Below are 14,915 nucleotides of genomic sequence, written 5' to 3'. Positions count from 1 at the left end.
TCAGAAAGATTTTGGACAGCTTTCTCAAAATAACTTTGAAATAGAAGTAAAAATTTAGTATCAATGAATTGAATCGAGAAATTATTATGACTGCACCTTAGATTTGGCATTGAGCAGCCTTCTCACAGCCACCTGGCAATGAGAAAAGTAGTGTCAGGCTGGGTGTCGTGGCTCATGCCTGTAATCTCAGCACTTTGGGAGGCCAGGGCAGGTGGATCACTTGAGGTCAGGAGTTTGAGATCGGCCTGGCCAACATGGTGAAACCCCGTCTCTACTGAAAATACAAAAATTAGCCAGATGTGGTGGCATATGCCTGTAGTCCCAGCTACTGGGGAGGCTGGGGCAGGAGAATCACTTGAACCCGTGAGGCAGAGGTTGCAGAGAGCCAAGATTGCGCTACTGCACTCCAGCCTGGGCAACAGGGTGAAACTCTAAAAAAAAAAAAAAAAGGAGAGAAAAATAGTGTTAGTTATATAGTTATTGAGTAATTCTTATTGTTAGTTATATATGAAGTATTAATATATACATTCTTTACAGAAAAATAAGGCTATACATAACTCTAAATTTTGAAAGAAATGTTTGATGAATTATCAATATAGAGGCATTGAATGATAAATTATCATTGTTTAAGAATTTTTTTTTTTAGTTCAAGAACTATAGTTGATCTCATAGCTAAGGTAACATGCAGTAATCTTTATTGTTACATTCAGAAAGCAGATATTACTTTAGACCCTATTGCCCAATTAATTCTAGGATATCATCAGTTAAGTTATAAGATGCAGTATTGATTGAGTAATGGCTCTTGGGAGAGAATAAGGACTGCTACATTGAATAATTATATTACTGTATATGAAAGTTAAAATGTGAAAATTAAGGAAATAATGACATTTTAGAAAAGTGACCATCAAAGGTGATCAATATCAACAAATGAATGAAGTGTTTAAGTTCTGTGATGTGTAGTTTTTCAAAAAAGGACATCAAAGAGGATTTTAGAATTTTGTGCTGCCCACTATTTATATATATTTTTTTAAGCAAGATGAACAGAAAACTTAAAAATCTTAATTATCCAGCCGAAGAATTCCATGTCCTCAGATGTGAGGATGGTAGCTGGATATATCAATATTGCTCTAAACATGAAGCACAGGACACATGATGTGTGTACATGATTTGTATACTCTAATTCCTTTAGAAATGCATTTTGGTCAATCTTTAACAATAAGGAAATATAAAAGTAATGAGTTCTTAGAAGAAAGGCACTGCTGAAAGATAGATTTAGGTGTATCTGGAATATGTTGCAGTCAGTTGAGTAACAATCCATAATTAAGAAAATGTTTAACGTTTGATTTTCATATATCTATAGTAGGAAAAAGAATTTATTTTCTGAGCCTTTTGTTTTCTGTCTTCTCTTTAAGCTTCTTCCATTTTTACCCTCTCTGTTCTTTGGAGAGTAGCCAAAACATTGAATGTTCTATGCTTATACTCTTATTGAGATTTTATGTCAGGGTAGGAATATTTATTATATTTATGTTATGTTTACCCTTCTGTGTATACTGTTCACATTGCATAAAGCACTTGTATTGATCCTTTTCCAAGTAGTACAAAAATGAGATAAATTTTTTAAAATTTGCATCATAAAAATCACACAAGTCACAGTATTTGTGACCTATACAATTTTTTTCCTGTAAGAGAGATCAAATCTTGCATTTGTACAGCAAAACCTAAGCTTTTAGTGATTTGCTCTATATCAAGATAGTTTTCTCAAACCAAATTTTCTTGAGTAATATTCCTTGGGTTTGCTTTCCAATATAGACTGATAAAATGTTTAACAATGCTTCTAACTTTTAAGCTATTTTGTTTCCTTAACCTTGTATTTCTGGTGATTTTAAGGTTTCTACAATTTGAAATAGTTTTTAACATCATAAAACACTGGTGATATCATTTCTTTATTTCCTTCCCAAATATGCCTTTTATTTTTATGTACAAGGGCTCTTGGGAATGATTCTCTCAGAGGCTTAAGCTGTGCTTTGCCTTTCATGAGAACTGAAGTTATTTGGTAAGCGCTTGCTTTCTTTTTAGCTTCTAATTTTTCCCTATTTTATTTTGTACATGATATTTGTTTCAAGGTCAAAGGTTCCGTTACAGTTACTATGATGAATCCCAGGGGGAGATTTATAGATCCATTGAACATCTAGATAAAATGGTAAGTCTTTCAGGTGTGGGATTTTAATGCTGTAAGGCTTTTTCTTTAATTTCAGATTAGTAATTCAAGACTTAATATGTTGAAATAATATAATGGACTAATTTTTTTTTCCCTATCTTTAAATGTACAAAATGCAATGTGTCATCATATAAATACTGACTAAAAGAATAATCCCTATTCTAATAGGAATTTCCTTCTTCATAATTTTGATTAATGAGAATATTTAAGAATAATTATATATGGATTTAAAATACTTTTTAGAGAAGTACCTTAGCTTTAGGGACAGTGGGGTACTAATATTATTATTTACTGTTAAGCAGTAATAACTATAGCAGATGATGGGATACCTTGACTCTAATTCCTATTTGTTTCATGGCTTTCTGAAATATTTCTTCTGACTCTTTCTGAACAGCATTGTTGTTTCTTACAATTTATTAAATAACTTAGTATATTTTTATTTTTAAGTGATAATGAAGATTTTATGAATTAGCTAATAAAAATTTGTGTTCTTTGGAGGAACTATAAGTAAACTATAAATTGTTGCCCCTTTACCTCTGGAAATAAAGACATCATAGCCTTATAATGACAGTATACAGGAATTCCAGTGTACATAAAATTTAGCTAACTTAAATCTTGTCTTCTGTGCTGAAGGGATTTATACAAATACTTTATTTTAATTTTTAAAATTTCAGGCATGTTTATTTTGTTTTGTTAATTTATTTTTATTATTTCCTTGGATCAGCAGTTTGACCTGACAGAGGCATGTTTATTTTGGAACTACGTTTTTTTCTTCAAATTTTTAGAAGCTCTCAAAATGATCTAAAATTTAATGGAATTAATATTTAAACATAAACTCATATCATTGATATATTTCTGTAAAATATCCTGTAAATCAGATTGTTAGATATAATTCCATTTTTGTTTTGATTTGCATTTCCCATTGCTCTTAAGCATGCATATTAAGACATTTCTTTTTTCCTTTTTTTAAGAGACAGGGTCTCACTCTGTTACCAGGGCTGGAGTGCAGTCACACATCATAACACTCTGCAACCAGGAATTCCTTGGCTTATTGCTGCCTTAGCCTCCAGAGTAGCTGAGATTATAGGCACATGCCACCATACCCAACTAATATTTATTTATTTAGAGATAAGGTCTCACTCTGTGGCCCAAGCTGGAGTGCAGTGGTGTGATTTCGGCTCACTGCAGCCTCTAACTCCCTGGCTCAAGTGATTCTCCCACCTCCGCCTCCTGAGTAGCTGGGACATAGGCGCCTACCACCAAGCCCATCTGATTTTTGTATTTTTTGTAAAGACAGGGTTTCACCATGTTGCCCAGGCTGGTCTCAGACTCCTGAGCGCAAGTGATCTGGCAGCCTCAGGCTCTCAGAAGTCCTGGGATTACAGGCATGTGCCACTGTGCCCAACCTGTATGTGTGTGTGTGTGTGTGTGTGTGTGTGTGTGTGTGTGTAGAGACAGGTCTTACTTTAATTGCCCAGGCTGCTTTTGAACTCTTGCCTTCAAAGAATCCTCCTGCCTCCAAAAGTGCTGGGATTACCAGTGTGAGCCACCACACTTGGCACATAGTAAGACTTGAACTTTATGGGCTGGAGCCTTTAGGTGTCTGCTAAAAAGGGCTATTAAAAAAGCATAAGAAAAAACATTACTTTTACAGATGCAAATTTTTTTTTTCCTCTTCGTTTGTCCTTTTGCTCTTTTTACAAATTCTTAGTTTATTATCTTGTTTTTGGGCCATTTAGATTTTTCTTTTTTTTTTTTTTTAAACAGATCTCACTTTGTCACCTAGGCTGGAGTGTGGTGGCACTATCATGGCTCACTGTTGCCTCAACCTCCCAGGCTCAGGCAGTCCTCCCACCTCAGCCTCCTGCGTGGCTGGGAACACAGATGCGCACCACCACACCTGGCTAATATTTTTTGGTAATTTTTTATAGAGACGAAGTTTCTCTTTGTTTCCCATAATGGTCTGGAACTCCTGAGATCAAATGATCTACCCTCCTCGGCCTCCCAAAGTGCTGAGATTACAGGCATGAGCCACAGCACCTGGCCTGGATATTGTTTTTTTTTTTGAGATGGAGTTTTGCTCTTGTTGTCCAGGCTGGAGTGCAATGGCGCAATCTTGGCTCTCACCGCACCCTCTGCCTCTCAAGTTCCAGTGATTCTCCTGCCTCAGCCTCCCCAGTAGTGGGATTATAGGTGTGCACCACCATGCTCGGCTAATTTTGTATTTTTAGTAGAGACAGGGTTTCTCCGTGTTGGTCAGCCTGGTCTTGAACTCCCGACCTTGGGTGATCCTCCTGCCTCAGCCTCCCAAAGTGCTGGGATTACAGGTGTGAGCCACTGTGCCAGGCTGGCCTGGATTTTTCTTAAAAAGAGTTTTAATTTGTTGTTTTAAATACAGAATTTTAAAATATAATTCTTTTTTTTTTTAAGAGACCTTCAAAGCTACTAGAAATCAAGAAATATAATTATATTCTTACCTAGCTTAGGAGTATAGTAGATATTGATCCTACTGTCATTTTTTTTTCTTGAAGTGCTATGATAGTCATAATATTTTTCTTTTTCTTTTTTTTTTTTTTTTTTTGAGATGAAGTCTCCCTCTGTTGCCCAGGCTGGAGTGCAGTGACACAGTCTCGGCTCACTGCAGTCTCAGCCTCGCGGGTCTAAGCGATTCTCTCTTACTTTAGCCTCCTGAGTAGCTGGGACTACAGTCGCCCACCACCACACCCGGCGAATTTTTTTGTATTTTTAGTAGAGACGGAGTTTCACCATGTTAGCCAGGATGGTCTCGATCTCCTGACCCCCTGATCTGCCCGCCTCAGCCTCCCAAAGTGCTGTGATTAGAAAGAGCCAGCATGCCCGGCCTTTTTCTTTTCTTTTTTTTTTTTTTGAGACAGAGTTTCGCTCTTGTTGCCCAGAATAGAGTGCAGTGGCGCTATCTCAGCTCACCACAACCTCCGCCTTCTAGGTTCAAGAGATTCTCCTGCCTCAGCCTCCTGAGTAGCTGGGATTACAGGCATGCGCCACCACGCCCAGCTAATATTTTGTATTTTTAGTAGATACGGAGTTTCTCCATGTTGGTCAGGCTGGTCTCAAACTCCTGACCTCATGTGATCTGCCCACCTCTGCCTCCCAAAGTGCTGGGATTATAGGCATGAGCCACTGCGCCTGGCCGGCCTGGATTTTTCTTAAAAGGAATTTTAATTTGTTGTTCTAAATACAAAATTTTAAAATATAATTATATTCTTATTTAGCTTAGGAGTAGATATTAGTCTTACTGTCTTTTTTTCTAGAAGGGCTATGATAGTCATAATATTTATTTTTTATTTTCTTTTCTCTACTTTCTTTCTTTTTGTTCTTTCTTTTCTTTCTTTCCAGTGTCTCCCTCTGTCACCCAGGCTGGAGTTGAGTGGCACAGTCACAGCTTACTGCAGCCTCAACCTGCTGGGTATAAAATATCTTCCCACCTCAGCCACCCAAGTAGCTGAGACTATAGGCATGTGCCACCATGCCTGGCTAATTTTTATTTTTATTTTTTACAGATGGGGTTTCGTCATGTTGCCTAAGCTGATGATATTTATTTTAATTTTTTAAATAACACAAATAATTTTGGTATTTACTCATAAACAGTATGAAATATAGCAGAACTTTCTATAACTTGCTCTCTGTGACCGTTGACAGATTATTTTAATACTTTAGTCGTCATTTCTTTATCTGGAAGAAAATAGACTTCGACTAGATGGTCTCCAAATTGTCTTTAAATTCTGTCAGCTTTTAAGTCTGCAGTTGGTTCAAATCAACTCTACCAATGTGTTAAGCCTTATGCATATGTTTTAGTACAAGATTATTTGGTCTAAAGTATATCAAATATTTTAGTAAGGAATCTGGATTTGAATGTGTAAATAGAATATATCATGTAGTATATTTTATTAAAGCCAAATGTAATGAATGTAAAGTTGGTTACTTAGTGTGTTTATCATATTCAGATTTACCTTAGTTGCTACTTAATTGTCCAATACTTTTACCTTTAGAATTTTATTTGGATTTTAATGTATTACCTTCTCTTTTGGCTTCTTGATGATTTCATTTCAGTTGATTAACTCTCCTTTGACTTTTAGTTCTAGTCTTCTTATTCTGAGGTTTAGTTCTCAGTTGCCTCAGAAAACTTTTTCTGGCTTTCTCCATATAGCAAATGATTAATGATTGTCAAAGCAAATGGTGAATGGGTATGTGCTATATGTCTGGTACTCTGTGCAGTATTGAAGATACAAAGAAGAGAAAACATAGTCCACGACTTAATGGAAATTAGAGTCCAGTGGTTGAACACACTTACAAAGAAGCCGTTACAATATAGAGAGCTGAGAGACATTTAGGAGGTAGAACGAAAAGGACTTTAGTGATTAATTAGGTATGTCATGTTAAGGGAGTATTGGCATGTGGGATGATTTCTGGGTTCCATGTATACTTAGATGCTGTTACTCATTAATACAGGGAATATAAGAGGGACAGATTTAAGGAAAAAGATGAGCTTAATTTTAGACATGGCTTTTATGTTATGTTTAGAATTGCACTTTTTGATACCACCAGTCACATGTATTTATTGAGTACTCGAAGTGTGGTTATACAACTTGAGATATGTCATAAGTATAGAATATACACTGGATTTTGAACATGTAGTATGAGAGGAACAAAACAGATCTCAAAAATAATCTATCTTGATTATATTATAAAATGATACTGCCAGATTGTGTTTAATAAAATAGCTTAAAATTAATTTTTTAAAAATACGGCTATAAGAAATTTTTATTTTTTAAATATGGTTACAAGAAAATTTAAAATTATATATATAGCCTGCGTTTTACATATATATATATGTGTGTGTGTGTGTGTGTATGTGTATATATATGTATATATATTTAATTTAATTTAATTTAATTTAATTTTTTGAGATAGAGTTTTGCCCTTGCTGCCTGGGCTGGAGTGTAATGGTGCAATCTCGGCTCACCACAACCTCCTCCTCCTGGGTCAAGCAGTTCTCCTGCCTCAGCCTCCCGAGTAGCTGGGACTACAGGCATGTGCCAGCCATGCCTGGCTAATTTCGTATTTTTAGTAGAGATAGGATTTCTCCATGTTGGTCAGGCTGGTTTTGAACTCCAGACCTCAGGTGTTCCACCCACCTCAGCCTCCCAAGGTGCTGGGATTACAAGTATGATCCACCGCGCCTGGCTGGCCTGCATTATATTTTTATTGGACAGTACTGGTTCAGCACATGAAGGTAGGTCTAGATGGAGATAAACATTTGGAAGTTACTGGTGTATGAGGAGTGGATGGGAAGAAAGGATGTTAATGCCATTGTTCAGAGAGTCAATCTCGAGAGAGAGTATAAGGAATAGGAAGAAAGGGAGAGTTAGATCAGACGGATATACCAACCTTAAGTGGAGGAAGAGTTAAAGAAGAGCCAGTAAAATTCTACTTGGAGAGAACTGAGAATGAGCGGTACCACAGAGAGGATGAGCTTTAGCAAAGAGAGAGGAAGAGTATCAAATGCTGCACAGAGGTGAATTAAGAACCTTGCAAGAGCTATTTCAGTAGAATCAGGTTAGAAGCTAAATTGGAATGAAGAGGCAAAAATCAAATATGAGAAATTGTTCTCTACTAGTTTAAGTATGATAGAAAGGAACAATATTTAAATGTTAACTGATGTGGTAGATGAGGAGATCCAGGGAAACACAGTCAAAGGAGGAGTTTTTAAAGATGGAAACTGTGAGATTACTTAGAATTTCTAGTAACATTAATTCCTAATTTTAGGTCTTGGAGAGATGTGACTCAAGATTATATCAGCTGTATGATTCTCATTTCTCCCTGGCTTTTCTTGTCTTACATTTTATTCATTTAGGAAATAATCTATAAGGAGGAATGGGTGTATGTTTGTGAAATATAAATTATTAATGGTATGCATGTAAAATTTCCCGTCATTAAAATTACCCTTTTTTGGTTAGGTAACCATACAAAAAATAATTTTAAAAGATATCTCAGTACTAAAATTTTTCAAAGTAAATAAAGATCATGTCTTCCTGGACATGATCTTTAGCAAGTTTGTACTAAATTTTATGAAACAGCAATGCTTTTTGCACCAGAAATAGTAAGAATAACTCTAGTCAGAACCACATTCTCAAACACCATACATAATTTGCATTTGGATGTCTTACAAACAGCTCATACTGAACATATCCAAACTGAATTCCTCATTTTCTTCCCACCAAGACCTGTTCTACTTATAGACTTTCTTAATTCAGGTGATGGTAGTCCTGTCCTTCCACTTTCTGAACTGGTCTTTTTAGACCTGCCTTTGTCTTCTTCAGTCTCAGGTAGCTTAAAGTAGGAACCAAAGCAATTCTTTTAAAATCTAAATCAGATCATGTTACTCTTCTGCTTCATATCTCCTGTAAAATTGCCCCTTTTCAGTCAGAATAAAAGCAGTGTCTTTACAATGGGTGGGCTAAAAGGACCAACCTGATTTGCAGCCCCCAAATGTTAAGAGCCCTCCATTTTCTTTCTTTTACTTTTTCTTCACTCTACTGTGGACACAGTAATCTCCTTACTGTGTCTTGATAATGCCATGTATGTGCCCAGTTTAGGGCTTTGGCTGTTTTGCACTTGACTGTCCCATTTACCTCAAGTCTGCTCAGCTCTCACCTTTTCAGTGGGGCCTTCTGACTGCTCTATTTAATTTTGCATCCTACATCCTAGCCTTGTAGCATTCCCAATCCACTGTACCCTGTTCTACTTTTTCTTCTAAAAAACTAAATAATTTACTTACTACATTTCTGTCAATCAGGATATTTGTATACAGAGTGCCTAGAGTAGTGATGAGAACATAAGTAGGTGCTCAGTACTTACTATTCAAATAAATAAATTAATGGATATAATCTTCCTGTACACAATTTAAAAACATGACTATCCTAACTGTAACATGCAAGGGAAATAAAAAGAATCTATAATAAATATATATTTAAGAATGTAAATACCCAGGCACAACTAAATTAGAAGGTATAATGAAGTATTTAAATCTTTATGAATAATATTATTAATGTAAAAACAGCTACAAATAGAAACTTACACAGTTATATATTTGTGACTGAAATTACTAAGTGCTATTGCTAGTAACTTGATTTTCCAAAATGGTGAACAATTTTTAGTAAACTTGTAAACAAAACAAAGTACAGTCTTCCCTCACTTTAAATGATAGTTTTATTCCTGGGAAACTCATTGTATATTAAAATCAATGCAAAACTTCTTTCTGTTTGTATATAGAGTGAATTATTATATAATTAAGGCTGTAGATATTCTATAAGTCTTATTGATGGAGAACAATCTTTATGTGTATGAAACTGTCTGTGTCAGCATCCCTTGAATCCCACTGAGTCCCAACACCATCTTCAAATTAGTTTGACAGCCAAAAAGTGTACATCATTTTCTCTTATGCTCCTTGGATGAACAGTTGTTCATTGACCTTTCCCTGCTGTATTTTTATTCTCAGTACTTATTACTGCATGACTTATTCATTTGCTGATTTGTCTTGGGGTTATCTCCCTCATTGGATTATATAAGCTTCATGAGATCAGGAAGTTTGTCCATTTTCCATCCCAGTGCCTGTCAGTGGGCACGCAATATATACGTTTGTTGAATGAATGATGGATAAATGGATAGTCTGGAGAATGGTGAGAAATGAAGCTTAAAGACTCTAGAACAGCTATTTTGAAGGATTTTAAATAGAGAAGTGATAAAATTGTTTTGTATTTGAATAGATCGTATGACTGCAGTGTAGCCAAGGGGTTGGAAGGAGGCTGGAGGAGTTAGGTAGTCCAGATGAGAAATGATGCTAATTTAGACAATGGGTGAGGTGGTGGTGGTAGAAGAGAGGGACAGAAATGTATATATTCAGTATATTTAGGAGACAAAAATTGATGATGGGACTTGGAGGTGGATTGAGGTTGAGGATGAAGGAAATGTCAAAGATGACGCCTAAATTTTTGGCTGTGCTGCTGGTTGGGTGGTTGTGTTTACTTAGACCATAAGCACAGGAAGAAAGGATCAAAATTTTTTGAGGGGCAGGAAGATCATAAATTCTATTAGGGATATGTTATGTTTGCTGTTGCCTTTAAGACATCTAAATAGAGATGTCAGGTAGACATTTGGATTTTCATTTTACCAATTATTTTTGAGTGTATATACATCCTGAGGCGTTGGTGGAGATACAGCAGTAAACAAACATGGCTCTTGCTGTTATAAAGCTTCTAATTGGAAGAGACACATATTAATTTTAAAAGGTAAGGAAATATGTTAATTAGTGTGAAGTAGTAATGTGTGCAGAAAATAGCTAAAAAGGTTTTGAGATGGTAAATGATTGGAGACTGTTTTGGATTGAGTGGTCTGAGAAAGGTATAATTTCATGCCTTGAGGATGAAAATTACAGTGAGTTCTAAATGATAAGGAAGAGCAAACCAAGTAAAGATCAGAGGGAAGAGCATTTTAGACAGGAGAAGTTGCCAGTGCAAAGACCTTAAGATTGGAAAGAGGCTAGTGTGTTAGAAGAAAAGGAAAAAGCCAGTGTTGTGGGAGTATGGTGCCTAAGAGGAAGAAGAGTGGTGTGTAAGCTGTGGTAAAAGAGGCAGGGATCTGATGATACAGGGTAATAATTGAGGGTAAGAACTTTATGTAAGTACAATAGGAAGTGAAATGATATAATTTGCATTATTTTTAAGATCACTCTGGTAGTTTTATGGCAAATGGATTATACAGGAGGGTCAGAAGTAGCAACAATGGGGCCAAGTGCAGTGGTTCACACCTGTAATTCCAGCAGTTTGGGAGGCTGAGGTGGGTGGATCACTTGAGGTTAGGAGTTTGAGACCAGTCTAGCCACCATGGCAAAACCCCATTTCTCGTAAAAATACAAAAATTAGCTGGGCATGGTGGTACATGCCTGTAGTCCCAGCTGCTTGGGAGGCTGAGGCAGGAGAATTGCTTAAACCCGATAGGTGGAGGTTACAGTGAGCCAAGATCGCACCACTGCAGTCCAGCTCCAGGGACAGAGTGAGACTCTGCCTCAAAAAAAAAAAAAAAAAAGAAGTAGCAACAATGGGCCATTGGTAGAAGGAAGTTCAAGGGAGAGATGATAGTAACTTCAGATCTTTCCAGAAATAAGAGTCAAAAGGGCTTTGCTAATGGGTTGACTGTTTTGGTTTGGAGCTCAGAGAAGGCTTTCTATTGGACTACAGATGTACGTTTGGGAGGTCTCAGTAGATAATTAAGACCAGGACAGAGATGAGATTGGCTACTATAGTAATCATTAACCCTGTCATTGCAACAGAACTCACTTGTGGAACTTTGTTGAAATTTGCTGAGAACCTGTCGCAAAAAAAGAAAAAAAGGGAAAAAATTGTGCAGTAGAACCAGTTAGCTCAGGTTGACTTCTGCGTTTGCATCTGATTTACCTTACATTAGATATCCCAAATTACTGGAACATAATTTTTAAAATTCTATTTAAATCCCCTGGAATATAATTTCTGAATAAATATTGAGTATTTGTTTCATATTAATATGATTGAATTTAATGGTTGATTTTAACATTTGGACTTGGAGTTGATTTTTGTGGTCCATTTGTTGAGATATTTTTATTTATATATAGAATTTTTGAATGACTCATAAATAAGCGTTCTGTTTTAGTAGTGTACTGTTGATTCAGCTTACAAGTCAATTCTGGGAATTAGAATATAAGAGTCAAAATAATAAGAATGGTTAGCTCTAGACATAAACTTAGGTGTGTTTGTGTTACCTTTATGTATGTATACTTGCTGTTAGTCAGACTTCAATAATGTATTGTCTTAATTGATGTATATAATCAGATGGTGAATATACTTTTGCATATTTCTTTTCTAATAGATATTATAAATAATTTAATTCATTTGAGAACCATTATCTTAGTTTTCATATGTGATATTTTCAGCCAAAACGTACTTGGATGGTTCTCCAAAGAAGCATTAGAAAAATGTTAAGAATTTTGAATTGTAACATTTCAATTCAAATGTTACAATTAATAAGTAATAAGTATACATTTTGAAAGTTTGGTAGAGTAAAAAGAAACTAAGCATAAAATTTTAGATTTTATCTCTTCAAAATTAGCATGTTAATTAAGTTTTGATCCTTTTTAACAAAACTATTACTAAATATAGTTATTACAATGCTGGAAAATAAAACCATTTCTAAGTTGCCAAAGAAAAATAGCTGTTCTTCTTATTGCAAAATGTTTATATTTCTAGCACTTGAATATCTTAGAAATTAAGTATGTGAAAAAAACACATAAAATATAGGAGAACAAACTATCAAATATAGTTGGGAAAAATTATGTAACTGTAGCATAGGCTATCTAAACTCTGAAAACCTTACAATTTTTATAGACCAGTTTTTTGGGTAATTAGTACTTTGCAATGTCAATAATTACTGTGACTAAAGTGGAACCTATTTGGAGATATCAATCTTGTGAATTTTACTTGAAAATAGTTATTCATATTTTATGTATATATATATGATGTGGTCATAGGTTATCATTTTTATTATACTACTTTTTTTGGTGTAGACCAGTGTCTCATTATGGATATTGGTAAATTATGATTTGGCAAGGATAATCTGAAAATGTTATTGTATTCATCTGTTACAACTTCTTTTTCTTTTAAATTTGTCAGTTACGTCACTTAATTTGAACATGAACTACTTTTCTTCCTTCCTACTATTTTAAAAGTGAAAATTGTTCCTTTTGTCAACTCAAACTTCTTTCTCTTGAACCTAAGCCAGCAGCTTCTTAGAAGTTTTATAACGTTTTCTGTAAGATAGCCATTTATTAGTACATTACTTAGCCCTGCTATTTTTAAGGTGAGCTTTTTCTATAGAACTTTCACCATTAGAATTTTATGTTGATGCCTCTTAAAGAAACTAGAATATTTCCTTTTCCTACTCCACCTCACTAAATGTGTACTCATGGCAAATATAAATGTATCCTTTAAAAAATGAGCCCAGAATTCTATTGATTCGATAATAGCGTGTTAATTATGTGGTTGGAATTAAAAGACGTGATTCTGGTTTTTGTTTCATAAGTATCTCTAAAATGTTTTGCTACTCCTTTGCGTTTGTTATTTTTGGGAGAGATTTACTTCTGGGTGATAATTTTTAGATTGCCATTTTATTAAATATAAACTTTTTTTAAAAAGAGAAGATATTTGTTGTCTTATCAGAGTCTTGAATTTGTGCTTTGTCAGTTAATACTGCCTATTTAGTTTAGGGTTGCCACTTGGAATTTGACACAAATGTTCACTGATTACTTGGGAATTTGACACAAATGTTCACTGATTACTTGAAGAGTCAACACAATGATAGATTGGCTCACCCCCTAAATTTAGGGAGTTAGCTTTCAGTCTGCGTATTTCTTGCTGAAACTTAAATTCCTCAGAAACCTATAATCCTTGATGGACTTTTGGTATTTATGTCTGCCTTATATCTTAGAGCTGAATGGGTAGTATAGTGACCCATTCTACTGCTCCACATTAAGTTTATGTGAATAATCAATTTTTCACTATACTAGGCCTTAGGAAACTCTTATTCCTGGACTTCAGAGTCACTGATCATATCTTATACCTTTTTAATAAATAAAAAAGGTAATTCAGTGTAATTGGGGAAGGACATTCTTTTTCACCTTCTTGGACTTTTGCCAACAGCATTAAACTAGCATTTCTGTCTCTTTAGAATTTTCCTAATAGTAATCTCATAGTTGTTAACCTAAAAACATAGGTATCTCTAAAAGTGTATTTGCCAGTATTCTATATTAGTTAATAATGTTCCATTTCTAAATTTTATCATTATTGCTTTTGTTTGCATACTTAATGAATTTTTCAATAAGAGAGGTTCACCTATGAGAAAAGCCTTAATTTTCCCCTCTGTATTTACTTATAAAGAGGCATACCTCTTAAAAAATATCACTTGTGTCAGCCGATTGAGTATAATTGAATTAATTTTTGCACTAAGTTTATATCACACATATATGCAAGAATTAAAATTATTGCATATTTAACTTCCTAACTCCCATCATTTCAATTTTTAAATTTTCTCTGTTGTTATTTAACCAGTATATCTTCATTTTGAACTCTTTACTTAGTAGTATCTTTTCTGCATTTATAATCTCCTGTTTTTCTATATTAGGGTTTCTTGCCCAGTTAGTTTGAATTCTTTGTCTTCTGAAATGTGATCATTAGTTTTCTTCTGTTTAAATTCATATCAGTATATAAATGTGATGTTTGTTCTGAATGTGCTTTGAGATTTTTATATTAAAATGTACATTAAAATCTCAGTGTCACATTATTTATTAATGAGTGGATTTATATTTAAGGTAAGGTATTCTAGATAGACTTCATTAAGGAGCATTAAAAGTTCACCTACTATATGTATGCAAGTTGTAGCTATGTGAGTATTCAAAGAATTGTTAGTATGACTCTTGTTATACTTTAATAAATCAGAGTAGTCAATGAAAAAGAGAAATTTAGAGCCAGGACTGCCTTTTTTGTGCCTCCGTTCATTTATCTCTAGGGAGTTATATCTTGATTATCCATTATTTATGGAAGAGATTTAGAATTCCATCTCTGCGTTACTATAA

At 34.7% G+C, this 14,915-nt stretch overlaps 1 protein-coding gene across 2 annotated transcripts in view; it reads left to right on the top strand.

The window, feature by feature from the left end:
• Positions 1-14,915, top strand: part of MEMO1 (mediator of cell motility 1) — a 152,369-nt gene that overhangs the window by 121,087 nt on the left and 16,367 nt on the right. For both annotated transcript variants that reach the window (XM_021674429.2, XM_021674430.2), the window contains one exon: positions 2,124-2,200. In XM_021674429.2, the coding sequence (XP_021530104.2) occupies positions 2,124-2,200 (77 nt within the window). The remainder of the gene's footprint in view (positions 1-2,123; positions 2,201-14,915) is intronic.

This window comes from Aotus nancymaae, unplaced genomic scaffold, assembly GCF_030222135.1.
Source record: "Aotus nancymaae isolate 86718 unplaced genomic scaffold, 86718_ANA_hifiasm-v0.15.2.pri h1tg000057l, whole genome shotgun sequence".
Lineage (NCBI taxonomy): Eukaryota > Metazoa > Chordata > Mammalia > Primates > Aotidae > Aotus > Aotus nancymaae.
The sequence above is the reverse complement of the archived record's forward strand: the minus strand, read 5'-3'. Positions and strand labels throughout refer to the sequence as shown.